General features: G+C 39.7%; 3 protein-coding genes across 4 annotated transcripts; 1 reads left to right on the top strand and 2 right to left on the bottom strand.

Annotated features, from left to right (window-relative positions):
- Window positions 1–181: 181 nt before the first annotated feature.
- On the top strand, window positions 182–20,207 carry rassf4a (Ras association domain family member 4a). 2 transcript variants are annotated; one of them, XM_080481887.1, is made up of 11 exons: window positions 182–434; window positions 6,036–6,096; window positions 6,242–6,317; window positions 14,705–14,811; window positions 15,400–15,479; window positions 16,561–16,730; window positions 17,055–17,156; window positions 17,253–17,304; window positions 17,533–17,654; window positions 18,066–18,163; window positions 18,633–20,207. In XM_080481887.1, exons 1-11 carry the CDS (start codon window positions 338–340, stop codon window positions 18,700–18,702), a joined length of 1,035 nt encoding a protein of 344 aa, XP_080338013.1. In that variant the 5' UTR covers window positions 182–337; the 3' UTR covers window positions 18,703–20,207. The 2 variants fall into 2 exon arrangements, with proteins under 2 accessions (XP_080338013.1, XP_080338014.1); XM_080481888.1 differs by lacking the exon at window positions 17,055–17,156 and having other exon boundaries at window positions 18,633–20,033.
- Window positions 3,697–5,379, bottom strand: LOC308120940 (C-X-C motif chemokine 10-like). The gene is made up of 4 exons (XM_080481889.1): window positions 5,292–5,379; window positions 5,008–5,137; window positions 4,746–4,829; window positions 3,697–4,248 (listed from the first exon to the last, which is right to left on the bottom strand). The coding sequence occupies exons 1-4, from the start codon at window positions 5,356–5,358 to the stop codon at window positions 4,119–4,121; spliced, it is 411 nt and encodes a 136-aa protein (XP_080338015.1). The 5' UTR covers window positions 5,359–5,379; the 3' UTR covers window positions 3,697–4,118.
- LOC308120941 (uncharacterized protein) lies at window positions 11,876–12,927 on the bottom strand. Its single transcript, XM_080481890.1, has 2 exons — window positions 12,857–12,927; window positions 11,876–12,529 (listed from the first exon to the last, which is right to left on the bottom strand). The coding sequence occupies exon 2, from the start codon at window positions 12,526–12,528 to the stop codon at window positions 12,130–12,132; it is 399 nt and encodes a 132-aa protein (XP_080338016.1). The 5' UTR covers window position 12,529; window positions 12,857–12,927; the 3' UTR covers window positions 11,876–12,129.
- Window positions 20,208–22,081: the final 1,874 nt, after the last annotated feature.

Genomic DNA, 22,081 nt, shown 5'->3' on the forward strand with positions numbered 1-22,081 from the left:
TGATTGCTGTCTTTACTTTGATTTATCAGACTTTATTGTTGTTGACAGTGCAGGTTTTAGAACGAGGTAATATAATATAATAAAATAAAATTAATTATCTAAATTGAATTGACTTATTCGCTGCATTTCATTGTTGTTCGATGTGTGTAGACTAGAATTTAAGATATTTATTTTATTAACCACTATCAGACATAGCCAAAGCCCTCAGGAGACACTGTATTGAGACAGAGGTACAGAGCGCTGGATGATCTCGCCCACTCAATACTGATTGGTTGAATCTTACCAGCTCGTCATTCTATTGGATCATCTTGTTGTCAATCACTTCTTCCAGCTCTGAATGCCGCACTGGCAAGGAGGCATGAAAACTGATAACGATAAGCGGGATACATCGCTGGTGGATGTACGGAAGAGGACCGAGGACACAGTCTGTTATGGTAAGAACTAAACTCATCAAATTCACTGGGATTCATAAAAAGATCGAGAAGCGATCAACTTTGAAAGTGCAAACAAACCCTCGAAACCGACAAATGATCTAAAGGGAAGAGGATCCGCAAGCTCAATGCAGGATAAATTCAGTTTTTGTGCCTTTCATAAAGTTGATGTAATTCAACCTGGTTAGGGAAAAAAAACAACCTTTTAATTATCCCTGGATCTTTTTTATTTTCATTAACCCGTCCGTGTCATGCGTTTGATTAGAGATAGACTCGATGCTTCGATTAGTGGTTTACAAAGACATTTGAATATCAAATCCAGGTGTGTTTCTGACAGATACAGTTTTGTGGGAACGTGTTACAAAAAAAATTACATTTTCTCTGCAATTTCGATCCCTCGTGGATATATTTTACGCCAGGAGCTGGATTATCCTCGCGCGCAGCTGCCGGTGTGTAGGTGCGATAATTGGATGGCAATCTCGCGATGATGAAACCAATTAACGAGGCTGCAATGAATGTTCTTTGTCCACTGAGGGAGTTCCCACACGGAGGCACAGCAAGACTGATTTATTCACCAGAGAAGGGCAGAGACAGGTTATGTAAATTTACCGAAATCTTAAAATCACCTCAATATATTTTCCAAGCTTTTGGTCCTTTGCTTCCATGTGCTGTGGCTGAATAATTCATAACAATGGTGACAGACTGAAACCCTTTAAGTTATAGAAAATTTATACACCCATTATTGTGTATTAATATGCATGAGATGGGCTGACCAGCCCATGATGCACATACTTTGTCAGCACCTTTCTTGGATATATGTGGTCAGAGGTCTCTGAGGAGAAAGATGACTGCAGTCATCTCTATAATTAAAATAAACCTTTCTGATGTAAAAGTCTATGTGAAGATCTGAGATTGCAATCAGTCTTGAGCTATATTAACATGTGGCGAGGGACCCCCTCCATGGATATCTTTCATGTTGATTGGTTGTAGCTGAATTCAGCTCCCAGCATTCACTTCCTTGTCTTGCAGCTGGGCAGTCTGTTTCCTGGTTTTTGTGGTGCTCATGTAAGCATTTTTCTCCCCACAAACTTCTCTCTCAGCTGCAAGAAATGGAAAAGCGTCACTTCCTGTGTGTGAGAGCAAGAAAGATGTGTCTTGTTCCCATTAAAGAAATAACTTGAAATGAAACTGTGCAAAACCAGATTAAAATCAGTGTGGATGTGTTTGTCAAGCAAAAAAATGAAGCGTGTTAAAGTGGAAATGTAGTTAAGGACTGAATTAGTCACACATCATTACTTCACCAAAACAACTTCCCTTTTACAATCAAATGATATGCTGCAAATAAACACATTATCTCAGGAATATTCATCTAATTTTTCAGCGGTTTGTGCTTTTAAGTGTACACTTGCTGAACATGTGCTTGCTTCATCACAACAGATAGAGTTGCGGCTTAATCAACAGCACATAGGTATAGTGGTTTGCGTTGGTGCCTCACAGCCAGAAAATCCCCAGTCCGATTGCAAGCCTTTCTGTGCAGTGTTTGAGTGATCTCTGGGCGTGTGCATGTGTGCGTGTGTGCATGGGTTTTACATAGGTACTCCGACCTTCCACAAACATGGATTTGAGGTTAATGTGGAGTACCCTTACTTGCCCATTCTCAGTTGGGATCAGCTGGGTGAATAAAGCAGTATAGAAGCTGAATGGAAACTGATGCTGTGAAGATCTCATTGAAGTTCTGTTGCAGGAAACTAGGTGGCGCCATCACACTATTCTCATTATTGTTACGGGATTAAAGTTTGCTGTGTTTTAAAAGCATTAGAGGCTTTTATTAAAAGATAAACTTAAATCTCAAACTGTGGAAAATGTAAAACAGATTTCATTCAAGAGAGCACATAGACTTAGTGGTCAGTTTATATTAAGTTAATGCCATCAAAATGTAAATGAGATTTGTGTGTACATATTAATGAGGACAGTTTTTTGTATTTTGCACTCAAGATGATTGTATTCATTAAAAAAAATTTTTGATCTGAAAGTGAATTCATTATGATGGATGAAAAAATGCTGAAAAACATACTTGCAAGTCCAAGCATACTAATTATTGATTCAGAAAAGTGAGTTTAGTTGACAGCTTTAAAATATTGATTTAGATGAATGTAAAGTTACCTTGTGCTACATTTCTAACGGTTTTTAGGTTTAATACGTCAGCAAAATTGAGAATTTTACAAGATACATTAATTATGTTATATTATAATATTTCTGTGATAAGACAGATTTTCACAATTGTATTTGAGTTTGTGTTTTATCAGTCATGAAATGACATTTATCTGTAATGCCTCTTGGTACTTTATCGTCACGGCAGAAAAGTAATGCCTGACTTCAAACGACCTTTTATTATTTCCATGGATACAAGATTACATGTAAAAAGTCCCTTCAAGTCTCCGTCCTAGATAGTAACAAGCAAGTTTACTTTCACTTTTCATATTACACTCATGGTGAATGATTAAAGGAAAAACCTTTTTCCCATGGTCCATTTCAGTTCCAAAAAGATGTGTTGGATTGAAAATAAAACAGGTTGGCACATGTTATAGTGATACACTTTACTTTTGCCATTGTGTGTGTGTGTGTGTGTGTGTGTGTGTGTGTGTGTGTGTGTGTGTGTGTGTGTGTGTGTGTGTGTGTGTGTGTGTGTGTGTGTGTGTGTGTGTGTGTGTGTGTGCGTGCGCGTGTGCGTGTGCGCGTGTGCATGTGCTTGCACAAGCCTGTGCCCTTAGTTGGGTCTATCCTGTCACATGCTTTACAAGAAACAACAGCAGGTCGGGAAGCGTATTTACTTTCCATCATAAAACGCTCGCTTTCATAGATCCACGCCCGGATCACCTGGATGTTGAGCAACACCAACAATAGTCCATAAAGTTATAGCCCAGTGTAATCTGTAACCTATAAGCTGTATTAGTGTTCTGTTTCAGCCTCACGTTAATCTTTTGTCAACCTCATTGTAGATTGTATGGGGTGCAAAGGAAAGAAACTAAATTTTTGCTATTTATTGCTTTGATTCAGCAGATTTGTTAAGGTAGCTGTGTTTGTATAACGCCTGCTGCTGGCCAACATCTCATAGTTTATTAACTAAAGCTGAGGATGTGGAGACTACTCATGTCCTGCCCGAGAAAGCAACCATCTCTCCCTTCCTTCAATTATTAGGCTTATCAAAGGCTTGAACAGAAGGTCACACAGTCACAGTATTGTTTTGATATTTATTTATTTATTTACAAAAAACAATGTCTGAAAAATTCTCATAGGCATATAAAAATAAATAACCAGCAAAAGTCTTCAGTAAGCTATTCCAGCTGCATGTACAGAGCTACACATAAACAATATATTGACCATTTAACAATGATTTAAATCCTAACCTGTTAACATTTACGAAAAGCCTCCAGGGCTTTGTTTTGAAACCTTACATCAGTCATACGCACACAAACAATAAAGCCCCCTGTTGCTGCCCCACAGACACTTTGATCTAAAGGTCAGGCAGCCATTTGAAACAGTCTGATTTCCCAACAGTGCCACTTTTATAGAAAAAGTGAAAAGTGGTAGCGTGCCACTGGTGGCCTGAAGACACAGTGAGGCCACAGTAGTGGCAAGTATCAGCCTGCACGCAATCCCCTGCGTGTTATTCATCAGTCCGCTCAACTACTGAGGGTTTGAGGGTGACTGTTTTCTGTTGTGGCGGTGTCTCCTCTGCCGGGGCCGCTGGCGCTGACCACCTCTCCCCCTCCTCCTCCTCAGACACAGCTTCACATCACGGCCCAACTTCTGAGCTCTGAGAAAAAGGGGGGAAACACAAAGTTTAGACATGAGGGTTCTCATCAGGATGCATGAACTTCAGTCAATTTAAGGTTGTCTAAATGAATGACTATGGAAGAATTGCTGACGGTACATATTTATTACACATTTGGATGTCATTTACAAAGTGACAATCCTTAAGCAGTGAAAGCAACCGGAAGGTTGAAGAAACTGCGTCACTGGGTGCTTTGTTAGGACAAGAACTGGCTTGGCAACAAATATGATACTCTTGGCCGTGATTTGCAGGAAATGTGTCGACACGTGAGTTTCTATAGCCATTTAAAACCTTTATGTTTTAAGTGTTTGGGAGAGAAAAAAAACATTGCTGGTGTCATATTTTACCTATATTGAAGCATTGTGAGTTTGACAGGGGGAATTATGAAGCCATTAGTCTTGGTTACAGACACACTTTTTGAAAGCATGACTGCTATGCAAACGTGTTTAATATTAAGTGTCTCTGACTGAAGCTCTCACCTGTTCCAGCAGCGAATCAGCTGTTTCCCCAACGGTGCTCCCGGATTCAGACACACAGGCTGATTGTTTTTCTTCAGCGTCACTCTGAAAAACACATGTTAAACCACATATTTAGTCAAACCCATATGTGTGTGTGTGTGTGTGTGTGTGTGTGTGTGTGTGTGTGTGTGTGTGTGTGTGTGTGTGTGTGTGTGTGTGTGTGTGTGTGTGTGTGTGTGTGTGTGTGTGTGTGTGGAGGGGTGAAAGCGTGTCTTGTACTCACATAACTGTCACATTGTGACAACTGGGGCTTTTGGGGTAGACTGTGAGCTCTTTCAGTTGCCCTCTCACTCGCTGTTGAGTTTGCGGACACAAACATCTTCCCGGCACAAACGTGCTGTCTGTCTCTCTCACTGCGCAGACACAGTAACAGGATTACAGGTTAATTCAGTACGGCGCGACACGAGCAGAGATTTAGTGAGTGCAGGTACCCATGCCTCCCGACAAACATAACCTTACTCGCTTTGACTATTTAGGACGGCATTGGGTGAATCCGCAGCGTCTTACCTGTGATCAGCACACAGCAGAGGCTCAAGAAGGCGAACTGACAGACCGACGGTGGATGAAGCTTCATGCTGGAGACGAGCTGAGCGTTGACACTGAGCCTCGGAGCCACATGTTGCTGTTTTATACTCCCGCTCCTCCCCCGCACTCTCACTGAGCTGGGCTTTCCAAACCAGGAAATTCCCCATGGTACCTTCCCTCTAAAAAATCTGAGGACACAGGATTCAGGATGCAAAGATCAGGGACAGCATTCCACTGGGTTTGTTGGGGAAAGTGGGACATCTTGAAGAACTTAGTAATGTCAGTTTGCCACAGTAGCAGGAGTTATCCTCACACGAGATAAAGACATCTCCTTCCGAGCTTTGTTGAACTTTGCCACAACATGACACTTTTATCAGTCTGCTGGCTCTGGCTCAACAGCCCACGTGATTTCTCTTCATTCCATGTCTGTGGCCTTCACTCTGGAGCAACGATTTCAATAGCTCTTCATTATTAACATCCGAGTCACCCCAAGTGGAATAAGAAATGAGGCATGATAGCGCGTTACGCCGACGTCTTCATCACGCAGTATATTAAATGTTTTACAGTATATTATCAGCACATGGTTTTTCAAGCACAATTACGATGGTTTGTCCACGAATTTTACTATTTAGATTGACGCCGTCATCAAGAATGTTCAATAAAGATAATGGAGCATTTAGAATGTTTTTATTTTTTTTATATTCAACATTATTTTCTGTCACGCAGGACTCAAAATGGCAGAGCATCGGACCCACGTGAAGCTCAGTGAGGGGAAGCTCATACCAAAGTAAGTCCTTCCAGTTCACTCACTACACACTAAATACATGCAATGAGGTGAAATGACACTGGTGATTACATGCATTGCATTTCCCTGCAATGCTTGAGACTTGTTAGCACTCATCCAGCCTTTTTGTTTGTTGGTGCATATTCAGGTCTGACATCCTGTCACTGCTAAGGACCTACAATTGTTACCATGAAGGGAAGAACTTCCAGCTCAGGACTCGAGAGGTGAGAAAGTTGAGTCACAAACAAGACAGACAATCGATGAAAGCAAGAAAAAGATAAACAGAGGTGTCATTGTTGATGTGATTGACTGCAGAATATACAACACGGTGAAAAAGGTCTCACGAGACTGGAACCAGTTACTGGAAACCAGCAGTTTGATCTTGCAGAGATAATGAGAACAAAATACTTGAAAACAGACAGGCTTGTCGTTTGGAGCACAAACCTGACATTCCTGGGCTCTTGTCCAGGATTGGCAAAGAGCTGGCACACCACAAAAAGCCCCCAAATCCCTCAAAATGAAAATGGAAGGAAAGAGTGTCTCATATTTCTGCCGTAGGATTCTTGCTTAGTAACAGCTTTTCAGGGGTAGACGTTGTGCGTTGCGCCTTTTTTTTTTTTTAAGTGTTCCACTATTTGTTTGATAATCATGCTATGGGGTTTATGGTTTGGAGTTCCCCTTTGTGTTAACCAGCAGGTTTCTGGGTGCGTGCGTGCGTGCGTGCGTGTGTGCGTGCATGCGCGTGTGCCTGTGTCTGTGTCTGTGTGTGTGTGTGTGTGTGTGTGTGTGTGTGTGTGTGTGTGTGTGTGTGTGTGTGTGTGTGTGTGTGTGTGTCCAGGGTGGTCAAGATCAGTCCCCCCTCTTCGACTCACTATGGAAAACCCCTTGAGGCTACATACCTAATATGGTTATATCACATACAGCATATAGAGCAACGACATCTCAAAATTGAAGTTGTGTTACCCAAAAACACTAAAGAGTGAGTTTTAATGTCTAATCATGTCGTTAGATGTCTCGATCTCTCTTGCTTTCATGGGAAATGGCTAACTAAATGATGGCTAAATGATTAACCACAAGTTAGTGTCTGACATTACTGTGACTTTGTGATGGTGATTGATGTGGGCTGGTAACTGTGTGTCATCGTCCAACATGGCTGAGAAATTTACTTTTGGATGAAAAGAATTTAATGGGAATCAGCTGAAACTTTCTGCTAAAAGAGAAATGTGTACTTCTCGAGGGTGATTGTTGATTTAACAAGAAATTACTGAAATATGGTTTACAACAGCAGAAGACAATAGTGTCTACATGATGTGTGTGATGTTATTATTACTGTTACAATCCCAGTTGGGTGCAAAATGTGGAAACACTAAGATCTACTTATTCGTCTCTTTTTTTTTTGTTGTTTTTTTAACATGATGCCTACTCACTGTTAAAAGTTAACTTTACACACTGCATGTGAAACCTATCAAGAACAATACTGTCTATTTGGCTGCCCCCCTTTTTACAGCATGCAGAGTCATTGCAGCCTGAAGAGTTTTCCACGGTTAATGTCAAGAATTAACCCAAAGCACCACAGCATCAAAAACAATACGTTTACCTCACTGATGATGCAGTCGTGACTGTTTGGTCTTTGAGCTTTTAATAATGGCGCTTACAATTAACAAACTACACATATCTGCTCAGTCTGGTTCTAATTAAGAATAATAAATTCTAATAAGCCGCTGTATTCACTGGCGCAAAACACGTGATTGCACCGGCGTTAAATGGGCATTTACTGTGCCAGCTTTGATGGCATTGTACAAAAAGTTTCTGTCTGTGCAACCTCAGCAATGTCTGCTCGGGCAGTAATTGTAAAATTGCAGCAAAATGTATTTTTACTGCAGCTGCAATAGAAACACAGAAGAAATGTGAAATTGGATAAATATACATCTCGTGGTTGCAAGGGAAAGAAAGAAAAAGTTCTTCTTGTTCCACTTGACATTGTGCAATGAGAAATACTCTGTAATACAATAGGCAAAGGCATGTAATGCATGTAACTTGTACTATTACTGTAACGAGATGACAGCGTCAGCTGTGATCTACAGTTTGCATCTAGAACACTATTAAATACCCCGTGCACTGAAAAAAATAATTCTCAGTCATTTCCACAAACACAAACATAATTTGCTGAGTTGATGTAATTTAATCATGTCACACATTTCCATCTAGTCATATTAAGTAGATGGAATCCTATTTATTCATATTATCTGAACAACGTGTATTAGAATGAACCATTTAACAACAAGAAACTCAATATGCTCATGTTCATCAAACACATTTCTGATATGTAAACTGAAAAACTGCATAGTTGATTTTTTTGAGTGTGTATTGTAGAGTTTATTTAACATCCTTACTGTACATATTGAATTTCACTCGAAATGAAAAAGCTGTTTAGAAATGGGAAATTAAGTTTGATTCTTACTTTGAAATACTTGTTCTCAGCATGCCATGTAGTAGACTGACGGATAAGTGCAGAAACTGTGATGATCTGAGAAGTAGTAAGCTTATCTACACAACAATGCTCATTGAAAACACACAAGAGTACCTTGAGGAGCCACAGTAACACCTTATGAGATGGATGGGACCATGAAAGCCTTTTATTTGTACTGAGAAAAGGATAAAAGGTGGAAGAAACGGTCTCATTCCCTTTCGTAGTTTTTTTTTTTTTTTTTTAATCGGACTGTTGATCTTTCACATAATTCCAGCGGGAACCTCTGGTTTGGATGATTTCATGGCCTCATTAGCAACTCATGTACTGGGCAGCTGGCAGTGGTCTGGACTTCTGGTCAAAGCTCGGTTTTGGGTGAAGTTGTTTTGACTGAAATGTGAATCATCTTACAAGAAGGCCATTGCAGTCAAAAGTCTGACGTTAAAAACATTAATGCAGCTGCTCTTTAATGTCGATGTGTCATTTGTGTTTGGCCTACTATAAGAAACAAGGTCAAGATTAGGGTCATCTCCTTTTGGAATATATTTTGTCTTGGTGGAGAGCTTTGGACATTTCTCATAAATGAGTCCTACTAAACTTTGTGCAGCGATGGAAGAGGAGATTAAGGACTGACTGCAAATATATTTCCAGAGGTTAATGTTGAAGGTGAAACAACGTGCTGATAATTAATCTGCATTCTATTCATGGCTAATTAAGCTTTTCTTGACAAACAATAGTTTACATGATGAATCTGACCACAGTGTCCAGCTGCACTTCATCTGAAGAACAACTTGTTTGCAATGTTGTGGCTTCGGAGTCACATCTCTGGGTTCAGGGTGAGAGGAGGGTTACATCAGGGATCAGGCTGAGCCTCTTCTTGATTACAATACTGATGGACAGGATAGCAATGAGGTCGGTCTGGCAGGAGGCCCCACAGACCACGGTGTTTACAGATTACATTATTATCTTTGTTTAGAGAACAGAGCAGAAAGTAGCTTTGAGTGGTTGTGGTCTGCCCTGGGGAGAAGACAAAAATGGATCTCAGTCGAGACAAGCCAGGGACGCATGAATGAAAGGTAGACAAGTGAAAACAACATGAGTGGAAGGCGTGTAGGTGGATGAGTTCAGTTACCTGGGATCAACCATATAGAGTAATAGACGGTTCACAAAACAGGTGGAGAAATTACAGGCAGGATGGAGATGGGCATGATTCTGGCTGATGTGTGACAAAATGATAACATGAATGAAAAGGAAGATGAACAGCGATGAGACCTGTTGTCTAGTGTGGGGACCCCCGATACTAACAGCAAAAAGACAACGAAGAAGGACCAAAATCAGTCAGCAATACATTTATTCACTTGCAATCTGGCTTTCAACCAACATCTGAACTCTCTTCATATGAATTCATACGAAATCATGTATTTCTGGGAATAACAATACCGAGCCTGTATTGCTTCACAATTCCCTGCCAGAGGAATTTTAATTTATTTTCACGTACATCCACTGTAAACTGTTTCAGTCTTGAAAGATAAGTTTGAATGGCTGTTTTTGTAGAAGGGTTCTGTGTGTTGTTTTAGCATTAGGTCATGATCATGCTTCATGCAGCGTCAGGTGAGCAGCATTAGTCATTCTGTAGGTGGACATGTCAGGTGGTTTACCGGAGAGGTTCAGGCCTATCCCCATCAAATTAACTCAGAACCTCTGAAGAGAAAACATGTCCCCACATGTCTGCATGTGAGGAGTATTAACTGTATTACATGCGGACTATCCTGTTTATCGTTTCCTCTGTCACAGTTTAGATCACTGAGCCAGTACCTCGGGGGTTGCATTATGTCGAGAAATTGTCACCTTTGCTCTCTCGGTCATTTTATACCTCATCACTACGTTTTTTGTTTCCTGCATTTTTTATTTTTTTTCCTCCAAAAGATTTTAATCTGATGTGTTGTTCACACTCAGTTGTTACAACAAAGGAGCCGCTGAGGGCGATATAACATCTTTGCGTGTGGCGCCATCTGGCGGCTCAGTTTCAAATAAAAACAATTGAAATGTCTCCACTGCAGCACCGACTTTCACCGCTAGGTGGGGGTGTGGTGATGGGATTTTCTGCTGTACGGGTGAGTTTGGTGCAGTTGTGGAAAAAGCAGCAACACGTTTTATGTGCAAGTTGACGCGCACAAAAAAAAGCTAAAATCAGCTAAATTTACAAATATAAAAGATGCTTCAAATTAAAATGAATGCATAATTATTACCTTATTTGGAATACCTTTCTGATACAATAATTACTGAGCAACCTCGATCAACTAAAGGTTTGAACAGTCACATATGTGTACAAATATATATAATTTGTTTGATTGCATGGTTTTTTCCTGTGTTTGTAGTTTTCTCAGGTACTTTCCAGGTCCTTTCTCCAACAATCTAGTTATTTGTTTGTCTAATTGGTGATTATTTGGTGTTTATGCGTCTGGGAGATGGTACGTTTCTCTGTTTCATTCCTGTGATGTTCGTGTTTGGGCTGTATCTCAACTTTTCCTCAGCTCCTGTCAGACCACAGTCTAGATAAGGCAGGTTTAGAAGATGGTGAGATGGACAATACGTGGTTGAAGCAGCTGTTTAGATGCAGTGAAATTGTACTCGAGATCACCATTTGAGTAAAAGTGTTGCACTGGCCTGTAAACACGCCCCGTAACAGACTCGTTCATTCACAGATGCTACCCTCTTTTCACATCAGCTCTGCCTGAAGCAAGCAATTACAGGTGAAAACAGTTTGTTCCACAAACTGAAATAAGAAGATTTTATATAAGTCTATTCAGAAATCAAATCTCTTTTTAGAATTTTAGCAATGTGTTACTTGCCGGCAACAAAGCGTACCTTTGGTACAATCAGTCACACTTATTATCCATTTATAAATGATAATGTTACACTGAAAAATACGAGCAGACTTATTTAAAACGTACAGGTGGAATAATTTTAGACTTAAGTAGAACAATCATGTATTTTAGTATGTTCTGCATTGTGCAGGGCTACATGTTGGTGTAGTGGTTTGCGCACTTGTCTTACAGAGAGACAGACTTTGGTTTGAGTTCAGTTTGGCCTTGTGGAGTTTGAATGTTTGCTCTGTGTGTATGATGATTTTCTGTGGGTATGTTGGTTCCCTCTCACAGTTCACAAACACAGTTCATATTATTATTATAAATAATAATTATTATTATAACATATAGTTTTGTAAGTAATTCAGTTAATTGCTTTCCAGAAACATCAAAGCATGTTATTTTAAATTTTTTTGTAAAATACCGTTTGAAAAGAAAAAGGCAGCTTCACATTTCTTCAGAATAATTTAATGTTTTATTATAAACCATAACTGTGTCATCATTACAAAAAAACAACAACAATGTAAACATGTATAGTTTTTTTGTCCATAGTGCATAGAATTAAATAGATGTCCAGGCTTGCTTCAGTCTGTCTTTTTTCGGCAGACACAAACAGTGCGATTCCTCCTGAGGTTCCTCCAACCTTGTTTGGATTACTCCACCAAAGTACCTGCAGGGCTTCCCACACCACCGTTTCATCCTTCAAGTCCTTATCTGTCCAAACAGCCAGTCCACGGGGTCTTTACCCCTGCAGTCTTGTTCTCGGGTCATCCTGAGAGTAAAATCCTCTGTCTGGTTCAGACTGAAAGGTCTTGGAGTCCTTAGGGTGCGGGGAGACCCGCGAGGAGCTGAGTTTGAGGCAGAGAGCTTCATCTGAGCTTTTGAAAACTGCCGAAGCCTCGGGGACCGTTGGAGTCTGACAGGGCCGTAGCTGGGAGCCTCAGCGGGGCAAGCAAGAGCCTGAATGCTGCTCATATAGTCCTCCAGAGACTGAGAGCCCTGGGCGGGCTGGGTGGATGAGGGATGAGCGGGCAAGTCCTCCAGCGTCTCGGTGATGGTTGGTAAGAGAGGCAGGGAGAGCAACAACCGCCTGCGTTTCATTCTGACGGAGAGAGAAAAAAAAGACGTTAGACTGTGATGCCTGTTTTCAACAGATCTAGAAAAACACTTTAATTACTTGACTTTTTTCCATTCTTCACTGTTCTGTTGAAACCTGCTGTGGTTGCCAGTTAATGTAAACTAGTCAAGACACAGTGTTCAAATTGGTATCTAACAAACTATTTTAGGTTTTTTAAGGACTATAATAATGTAATGTTGCTGCACTATTTTTTTTAGATTAAAGTTATGTCGATAAAGAATCCAAACATCGTGCCTTCAATAATATTATGCTTTGTTAATATTAGATAAGAGCAAGAAGAATCAGGCCTACCTTTGATACTTGATTTTGTTTGAGAGTTGGACGCGCAGAGAAAAGCAGAGTGATGTCGAGCTTGTGCTGTTAAGTCTGAGTGGACCTGGGCTTCTATCCAGGCTTTATAGAGGCGGGCTGCAGCCAAACGATTAGCCTCTACTTCTAAAAATAGTATGGCTGCCTTCACTCCCCCGTGTGTGTGTGTGTGTGTGTGTGTGTGTGTGTGTGTGTGTGTGTGTGTGTGTGTGTGTGTGTGTGTGTGTGTGTGTGTGTGTGTGTGTGTGTGTGTGTGTGTGTGTGTGTGTGTGTGTGTGTGTGTGTGTGTGTGTGTGTGTGTGTGTGTGTGTGTGTGTACATGTGAGGGTGTGTTCATGCCTGCTCAGGAAACTGAGGAGTGGCGGGTTAACAAGGTTCAGCGCTGCAGCTGCCATGAATGTTTATGTTGCAGAAACAATGAAACCTTGTGACGACCAATAACCCATCTCCTTTCTTTTTTCCATCCCTTTTTTTTTTTTTTTTTAAATTTATGACAAAATAATTACTGAAAGAAAGAGAATGTGTTGGGAACTTTTTAATCTAGGAGGGGAAGCTCTGATGTTGTTGTCCATTCAAAGAAGTGGCCAATATAAAACATGTTGTGATCCTCACTTGTATTGTTGTGTGCTGTAAAAAGACTGCTAGAAATCCAATGGCTTATTCAGCAATATGCTCCAGCATTGTGTCTTTAGATGTCCCATGTTTCTGAATTCTTTAGTTTTTAGTTTTACATATTCCAATTAGTTTTCTTTAAAGAAATTAGGAAGGGACAATGAGTACCCGTCAGAGAAAATGATGAAATCATTAATTACTTCTGAATCTCACTCTAACGCCAGCTTTTTATGACACTAACCTAAAATGCTCACAATCTGCATTATTCCTCTGAAGCTGTAATATGTTGAATTTAGTTAAAGACTTCCATAGTATTACCATATATGTTTTTGATGGATTATGTGAGTTTTCTTTTATATAAATATTTTATGAATAATACTTATGAATGCATACAGACTGGTTAACCACAAACGTTAACTGACAGAGTATCAGCTGATCTGACTGCTGAGACTCAGTTTATTCCTTTTTATTTTGCTGTGTCGCATCTGTTTTGTTTTGCTTTGGTCTTCAAAATGTGAGACGAATTAATTCATGGCTTTTCCCATCAGCAGCATCTGATTAAATGTCTGCATTGTTGAAAGTAGTATTGGATTTGTTATAGTGATGATATAACAAGCGGTTTCGCACAAGAGCTAATCTGGTCATAGTGTGACATTTTGCAATTTAAAAATGACTACGGTCACAGTCGAAAGACGTGAAATTAAGCACTGAAAACCTTTGATGCTGACCTCAAATTAACCTAACTGACCGAGGTCTTTTTATTGTTATCTCACTGAAATCGGTTTCAAAACACTCGTTTGCTTGTTTACACTTATTTTTTCCATGTACTCAAAGATGGTACAAGCAAAAGCGTTTTTCTTCTAAATTTAGTGTACTTTTTGTGAAACGAAAGTGCCCTCCCTCTGCATGTACGTGACCTGCAGCAGTTGCGCGTCTATTCCCATTTCTGCTGCGTCCTCGGACGTGACTTCACCCTGGTATCGTGGAACAAAGGGAGGAGCAAACCTGACACAGTTTGTCCGAGATGACGGGGTTCACCCTCCAGCTGTGAGCCACTGTTCCTGCACGTACACCTGATATTGAACCAGTGTGGCTGCTGGCCAGCAGGATATCCTCTCTGGTTATGCCGGCTGAAAATGATTGTTTTTTTCCATCTGTGCTTGTGTGTGTGTGTGTGTGTGTGTGTGTGTGTGTGTGTGTGTGTGTGTGTGTGTGTAGGAAGATGAAGAGCTCATTCTTGAAGGGCTACTGAACATCTATTGGGGTCTACGGCGGCCAATAAGACTTCAGATGTACGATGACAATGAAAGGTTTCGTCTCAACCGGTATGTTTGCCTTGTACACAACATCCCCATCGTGCTCAGTGTCAAGCATGAAATACAAGTTTCAAGCTCCCTGTACACCGTGACGCAATTATAAAGAACCATTAATATAGTAAGAATAGTGTGATTTAGAAATATTCAATAGAAAAGAATAAACTAAGTTAACCAGTCCAATGTCAGAGTTTGATGCTACTCTTAGCCATATTTGACAGTATGAGAAGCAAGTATATTAGTAATATATTTTGGTTTTAAAATATTGATGGCCTGATGAACACGTTAAGATTCTTACATTTTAAATCAAGTTGTTTGGTAAAAGAAAAGAAAAAAGAAAGGATTTTGTAACTAAAGAGATAAATATTTTGCCTTTAAATTTAGCAACGTATATCACATTTCAAGCTTCTCACTAAGTTTTCAACCATAAGTAAAAGAGAGGTTAATCTTTGAACATGAAGTTTAGCTTTTGCCTCCATCCAGAGTTTTAAACCACATCTCACATATTAATTCAGAAAACATTATTTCAGTCTTCAGTTAAGATAACATATATGCAGTGCTGATAATATTAACGTAAACTTTTCTGCTACTTTCCTACAGGAATGAAAGTTCTAGCCTGGCAAAGCATGTCTCGGGAGAGTCTAATAATAATTCCCTGAGCAGGGATGGTGGACCAGCAGGTGAGTTTGAACATGTGCAGTCACTGTCGAACAAACACACATGAAGGATTAGTGCAGATTAATAGAGATTACACTTAAATTTAAAGGGATTACAGCTCTGTAAACACTTCAGTCAGCACTTCCACTGGAAAGGTTGCCTCACGTGTTGAGTACTATCATAAGGTGCCAACCAGATCAGATCAGGAGCAATATTAATAGTTTGACGACTTAGTGGTGGCTTTGAGTAAAGTTTTTAAGAGGGTCTGTCAGTTTTTTGATATCAGACATTTCCTGACCACAAAGATTTTAAATAACTCCGCAAATGAATGTTTTCTTTGTCCGTTTTTTCACCACAGATCATTGATTAAACATTTCATCATGTGGTGATGATGGATTTACAGTTCTGCTGGAATAAATGAGTCTATACAAATTCAATTTTCTTGGTTAGTTTGTTTATGGGATTTTCACAATGAAAAGAGAATTTTTTTTTTTTTATTAAAAGAATGAAGGAATGAATGAATGAATGTAGGTGTGTTGCAATCACATAAGAAATGCATCTTTTTATTACTCGGATAAAATATTTGGATAATAGGTTTCTTTGTTTTGGAATTAATTTGTATGACAAAGATATAATGAATTGCTCTTTTATTCTGTCTGAATGAAAGTGAAAGTCAATTGGAGTGAATCATTTTACAACCTTGTACATCAACAAGTTGTAGAAGATGTTGTTTATTGTTTATACCCAATCACGTTTATAAAAAATATAGTCAAACCAGTTTGTTCGGATAAATACATTTTGCTTTTAATACAAGAACAAAGACAGAACGTTGGGTTTTTTTGCAACAGAATTTTATTTTGTTAGTTAAAAAAAACAAAAACATTTTCTCTTTAAAAAATGTATCATGTTAACTCAGAAAATGTAAAAAAAAAAAAAAAGTTTTTATAGGATTTTTATTTTCGGAAAGAAAAAAATAAACAAAAACATTTTTCTCAAGAAAATCTATTAAACATTTCATTTTATTTTCTGTTATCATGAAAATACATGAACTCCTATAGTAAGGACAGGCGCGTTTTATTGCTTGTTTGTTCCTTTACTCCTGAGGCGGTGACGCGGGCGGTCAGGAAGAAGAGGACTCCCCTCAGCTGCTGAGAACCAGGAGCGACGCGTCGTTCATGCGGGTTCAGAGGAGGTCGAACACACACACGGCTCGAGATCTGCAGCGACTACGCACACACCGGTTCTCAATCAACGGTCACTTCTACAACCACAAGGTGCACTAAACAAAACACACATCCGCCAGCATTATCTCTGAGGCATCTCCAGGTGCCGAGGGGCAGTGGTTTCCTGTGCGGGTGTGTCTGTACCTTGGCTGTGTTTTTACAAAGGCCTGTTGTGAGCTGATTTATTTTGTGTGTGTTATGTTACACCGAGTCCCTGCACCAGTTTCTCCTGGAATTATCCCAGCTGCAGATGGAGGGATTTCCTGACCAAAATGTCCAAAGTGTCCGAGTCCGGGAAAAGTTCCTTCAGGGGGGTACTCGGTGTCCTCTCCTTAGACGTTTTTCAAATCTGCTCGTGGTTTGTCTTTCCTGCAGACATCTGTGTTTACTCCAGCCTACGGTTCCGTCACGAATGTTCGAGTAAACAGTTTGATGACAACTACTCAAGTCCTTAACATGCTGCTACATAAGTTTAGGGTGAGCAACACTGTTAGTGGTTTTCCTTTAAGTGGTGTACTAGGAAAGAAGAAGAAAGAAAAGATTTCAGAGTAATTTGCACTTGTGTCTTTCAAGGTGGAGAATAAATCTGAAGAGTTCATCCTGTATATGGTGCATGAGTCTGGTGGTAAGTTTCATCTTTCATAGTGATATTATCCTGTGAAATTCTGGCCCCTCAGTGGTGTAATAATAATTCCTGTGCCTCCATAAACATTTTCTTGAAGTGCGATCCAAAAGCATGGGTTTCAGGTTAATAGGTGGCCCAAAATGTTCCATAAGTGTGAACGTGAACGTGTGTGATTGTCTGGCTCGCTGTGTTTGCCCTGTGATCGATTTGTTATTTGTTTGTCTGCAGAGAGGACCCGACTGAGGGACGGCGAATACCCTCTGGTGACGCGTGTGCTTTATGGACCCTGTGAGAAAATCTCCAAAATCTTCCTCACAGAGGCTGACCTGGGAGAGGAGGTCACATATGATGTGAGTCCATTCCTCGTGTCAACACTCGTTCTCTGGTCTCATATCTTGTTCACAATGAGTCGCCAATTTACGTTTTTGGTTTTGTAGTCCTCAGCACAATCGCAGTGTTACAATGGGATAGATAGTTCAGCTAAATTTAGCGGGCTGAGAAAAGATATCCTGTTTATGGACTGATATAACAATAGACGATGATTACTGCAGGTTGGTGTTGTGACTGCACTGAGCATATAAATAAAACTAAAGGGAAGTTGATCGGTATTACTCTCAAGGGTTGTTTTGTTTTTGTTTTTATTGGACGAAATACCTGAAAGCTGTTGGATGGCTGTGTATTGTTAGGTTTCTTTGTGTCACAGAAAAGGAGTCATGCAACACACTCGTGTTGATATGTTTCATTTCTTGTCTTTACTGTAGGTCGCCCAGTACATAAAGTTTGAGATCCCTGTTTTAGACAGTTTTGTAGAGAAACTTAAAGAGGAAGAGGAACGAGAAATATCCAAACTGACCAGAAAGTAAGTCATGAGTCTCTCTGCTCTGCAAATATAACTGTGTATAACTGTGATTGATGGGATTTCAATATGTGACGCTAATATGAGTGTCTCTTTACAAGCGTTTATAATTATGTGACTCATATGACTGAAATTCCAGTCCGTTACTGAGACTCTGGATTCATGTGTCCACTTCTATTATTCATGTTGTTGGAGTAATAAAGTTTTTCCCACAGTGAATACTATTGGTGCAATATTTTACATTGAGAAAAAAAACAAAAACATGTCAGTAGATCTTTAGTGTCTTTTGGTTCACTTTTAGCTATTGTAATAACAATTATTACTAACTGTGTGAAGACTGTATGTGGACATGGTTTTTTTTCTTAGTTGCACTATTTAACAATGTAGAAAAGTACATAATCATGAAAGTTTTATGTGTTTGTTGTATGTATATGACAAAAATAAATAAATCAGTGTTTGTCCACTCCTACAGGTACAGTGCTCTGCGGTCTATGATTCTACATCAGCTCGAAGGCAAAGCTCTCACCAGCGACAGAGTATGAGTGTTCCTGTGTGCCTGTACTGGTGTGTGTGTGTGTGTGTGCGCGTATGTGCGTGTGTGTGAAGGGCGGGGTAAGGAAGAGAGCAGTGGGGTTGGCTGGGTGAAATGTGAATGACTGTTGATTTACGGTGGGAACATTCCCAAACACTGTGGTGAATGTAGAGATAAAGGTGAAACGTTGCCTCTGCTCTTACAACTACATATCCTGCTTTGTATGATCTGTTTTTTTGACTATTTTTACTATTAACAATATACATTTCTATACAGTTTTGACACTGAATTTCAATATATACACATTTTGTATAATTCTTACTGCTTATACGAGTATTGATACAGAATTATTTTGTCTTTTCTGACTTTGAACTTTCATTGTAATAAATCTTGTGTTGCCCATGTGAATGCTTTGGAAGCTTTACTGATCCCAAACATAATGCCCTGCTCAGGTTTCCCAGAAACAAAGTAGCAGTCTTTATTATTTCCTGTATTTCCATGGATTGAGCACATTTCAGCATTGTTCGCAACAATCCTCTTTGCCAGCTTGTTCCCATGAGCTGTTTCTCAGTTTCTGTGTGTGTGTGTGTGTGTGTGTGTGTGTGTGTGTGTGTGTGTGTGTGTGTGTGTGTGTGTGTGTGTGTGTGTGTGTGTGTGTGTGTGTGTGTGTGTGTGTGTGTGTGTGTGTGTGTGTGTGTGTGTGCTTATCAACATTACACAATGGGGTTGTCCTGAGAAATGAGGGCAGTTCCTTTTTCCCACAGTTTCACAAACGGCAAGACTGTAATATTTGCCCATTCAACCTTGACCTTACACACCAGCCTGAAATCATTCTTTTTGACAGCAACAAATCTGATTAGCTTTTTCACACTTTTTCTTTTAATTTTTCTTTTTGCTGTTTACAGACATTACTGGCAGCTATTTATTGTGATCAGACATACGGTTCATGAAAACTGCAAAGCATGGAAACAGCTGTATTTTAACACCTTTGAACTGATATTTACTGCAGAAGTTTAATAAGAGGTTTAAGGGAAAAGTGTTGCACAAATCACATCTCCTCAGTAGCAATGAATGTGTTATTTCCGGCTGGACATAATTGTAAAAAAGTTATTGGCAAGTGGCTGCATGTTTTTCTTTAGAAGATAAACAGTGGCTGATACAAAAGAGCCACATGACATGTTTGCGGGGGCTGATTATGATGTGGCTTTCCTCTTAGAGGCATGCTCACAAAGAGCATGGCCAGTGAAACTCACTTTTTTTTTTTTTTTTTTTAAGACAGAAATACCAAGTCCAAAATACCACACAGTTAAAAAAATCAGTGTCAATAAATGTTTTCATTGTATACTGGGCTCATGTGAACTATGTAATCATTATGCCTCGCAAGAATCAGCATGTATGTTTCTGAAACTCTACACGGCATGCTGAGCAAGAATGCATGTGTTGTTGAGTCCTTTTTAGGTAAATTGAGCAATAAAAAGAGGAGTACGAGTGTGGATCATTACGTACTTAAATGGTATGCTGAGTTTAAGTTTTTATAGAACCTTATGTCTTCACTGAGCAGGAATGTGTGTGTCATTAGGTTCCCAACAGGTATGAGGGCAGGAAATTATGTTTTGCCAAACCCATTAAATGTTATGCTCGGCAACAGTAAATGTGGCATTAGATCTGATATCGTATGCCCAAGGACAATGAGTATGTGTTGTCAGGTCCGTTGTACTTGTGCCAACCAAGAATGAGTGCAGCTCGTGTTGGTCTCCACCAGGTATGCTGAGCAAGAATGTATGTGGCATCAGGTGCTCACACGGTAGGGTTAGTGAGAATGAGTGTGTCACACTATACTTGAAAATACATATATTTTGCTGTGTTTTCAAGTAACTCAGCAGACGGGAGAATGTGTAAAATTATGTTTCTGATTCATCTTAAATCACACCCTGTTATTGTCTGAATCTTTTCTTATGTTTACATGTATTCGTCCAGTTATAGTGGAGGTTTCCTAAGGTTTGTAGTCACCTCTGTCTTAAGAGCATAAATGAGTTCCTGCAAAGTCCTTTAAAAAAAGTAGAGGTGGAATTCAGCCCCCACCTGACATTTTAGGGAGGTCCAGGAGGAGTCACAAGAGAGAAGAATGATTATTTAGGTTCTTGTGCTTTTTTAAGTCTGCAAATTTATACTGATGATTTTATCACAAATGAAATATCTATTTTTCCACTAAACACGTGGGAAACTCTTGTTTCCTGAAAATAATATACATCCCAATTGTTTGATAGGATCCTGCAATGAAAGAAAGTGCTTTTATAGATCTGTGTAATAGTGAAGATTTGATGAAATGGTTGACATGAACCATTCAGTTATTGATGTGATACACTCCAAAAACAATTTTCAATCAGAATACACCTGAGATTGACACCAGCATCCTTAATCTCTAGGCAAGGCAAGGCAAATGTATTTATTTCATACACAAGGTAACTCAATGTGCTTTACATGATCAAAAGTGCCAAAGAAAACATTCAACAGCTTAAAAATCAATAAGAACATTAAAATCAATAGCAAAAACATTTAAAATCAGCAGTAAAAACTTTAGAATCATCAATAAAAACAACAAACACATTACATCAACAAAAACATGACCAAAAATCTCCCTCTCAATCATACACAGTAGAGATAAGGAGTGCCTTTAACTTCAAAAATTTTCACATTGGATGCTGACTTCAGCTCTGCTGGCAGTTTGTTTTACTTCTTTGCAGCAGAAGAACTAAACGCAGCATCGCCATCTTTACTCTGAACTCTGGGCTCCACTATCTGACCTATGTCCTTAGATCGGAGAGACCTGCTGGGTTCATACCTGATTAACATCTCACTGATGTATTGTGGACCAAACCCATTCACAGATTTATACACCATGACACTCTATGGCATGAATATGAGCCCTGCACTGAGTTTGCCTCTTGAGGGTGAAACTGTTTTGATGCAACTTGTCAAGGTTGATTCCTTAAATTACAGATCTGCACCATACACTGTGTGGCACAATTCAGTTGTTGTCTGTCAACTTGTCTTTCTAATTATATTCTGATCACTGAAATTTCCATAGTTGGATTAAGTATGAAAGACAAAACTAATTAAAGCTACAAGCAGCGTTGAACGGGTCCTCCCACATCCACGCACGTCGGAATGTGTGGCGGTTCGAGATTTTGGGCATGTACGCCTGACTTCCTGTTTCCAGCAGGCGGCTGGTATCAAGGTTGGGGTCAATCTCATCACATTCAGTCTATTTACATTGCACTTCCTGTTCCATGGCGAAGGTTGTCAAAGCCACACCTTCAAATGGCGTTATGATTAAGAGACATATGGTTGTGAGGTCAAGCAGATCATGTACAGGCTCTTTGCATTGC

This window comes from Lipophrys pholis (genome assembly GCF_963383615.2).
Source record: "Lipophrys pholis genome assembly, chromosome: 15".
Taxonomy (NCBI): domain Eukaryota; kingdom Metazoa; phylum Chordata; class Actinopteri; order Blenniiformes; family Blenniidae; genus Lipophrys; species Lipophrys pholis.

Excerpts from the sequence above, each read along its gene's own strand:
- rassf4a (XM_080481887.1), top strand. The coding sequence starts at position 338 with ATGCCGCACTGGCAAGGAGGCATGAAAACTGATAACGATAAGCGGGAT. Across the intron at positions 16,731-17,054 it reads GTCACTTCTACAACCACAAG|ACATCTGTGTTTACTCCAGC; the intron begins GTGCACTAAACA and ends TCTTTCCTGCAG. Across the intron at positions 17,157-17,252 it reads TGCTGCTACATAAGTTTAGG|GTGGAGAATAAATCTGAAGA; the intron begins GTGAGCAACACT and ends GTGTCTTTCAAG.
- LOC308120940 (XM_080481889.1), bottom strand. The coding sequence starts at position 5,358 with ATGAAGCTTCATCCACCGTCGGTCTGTCAGTTCGCCTTCTTGAGCCTC. Across the intron at positions 5,138-5,291 it reads CTGCTGTGTGCTGATCACAG|TGAGAGAGACAGACAGCACG; the intron begins GTAAGACGCTGC and ends GTGTCTGCGCAG. Across the intron at positions 4,249-4,745 it reads CTGATTCGCTGCTGGAACAG|AGCTCAGAAGTTGGGCCGTG; the intron begins GTGAGAGCTTCA and ends CCTTTTTCTCAG.
- LOC308120941 (XM_080481890.1), bottom strand. The coding sequence starts at position 12,528 with ATGAAACGCAGGCGGTTGTTGCTCTCCCTGCCTCTCTTACCAACCATC.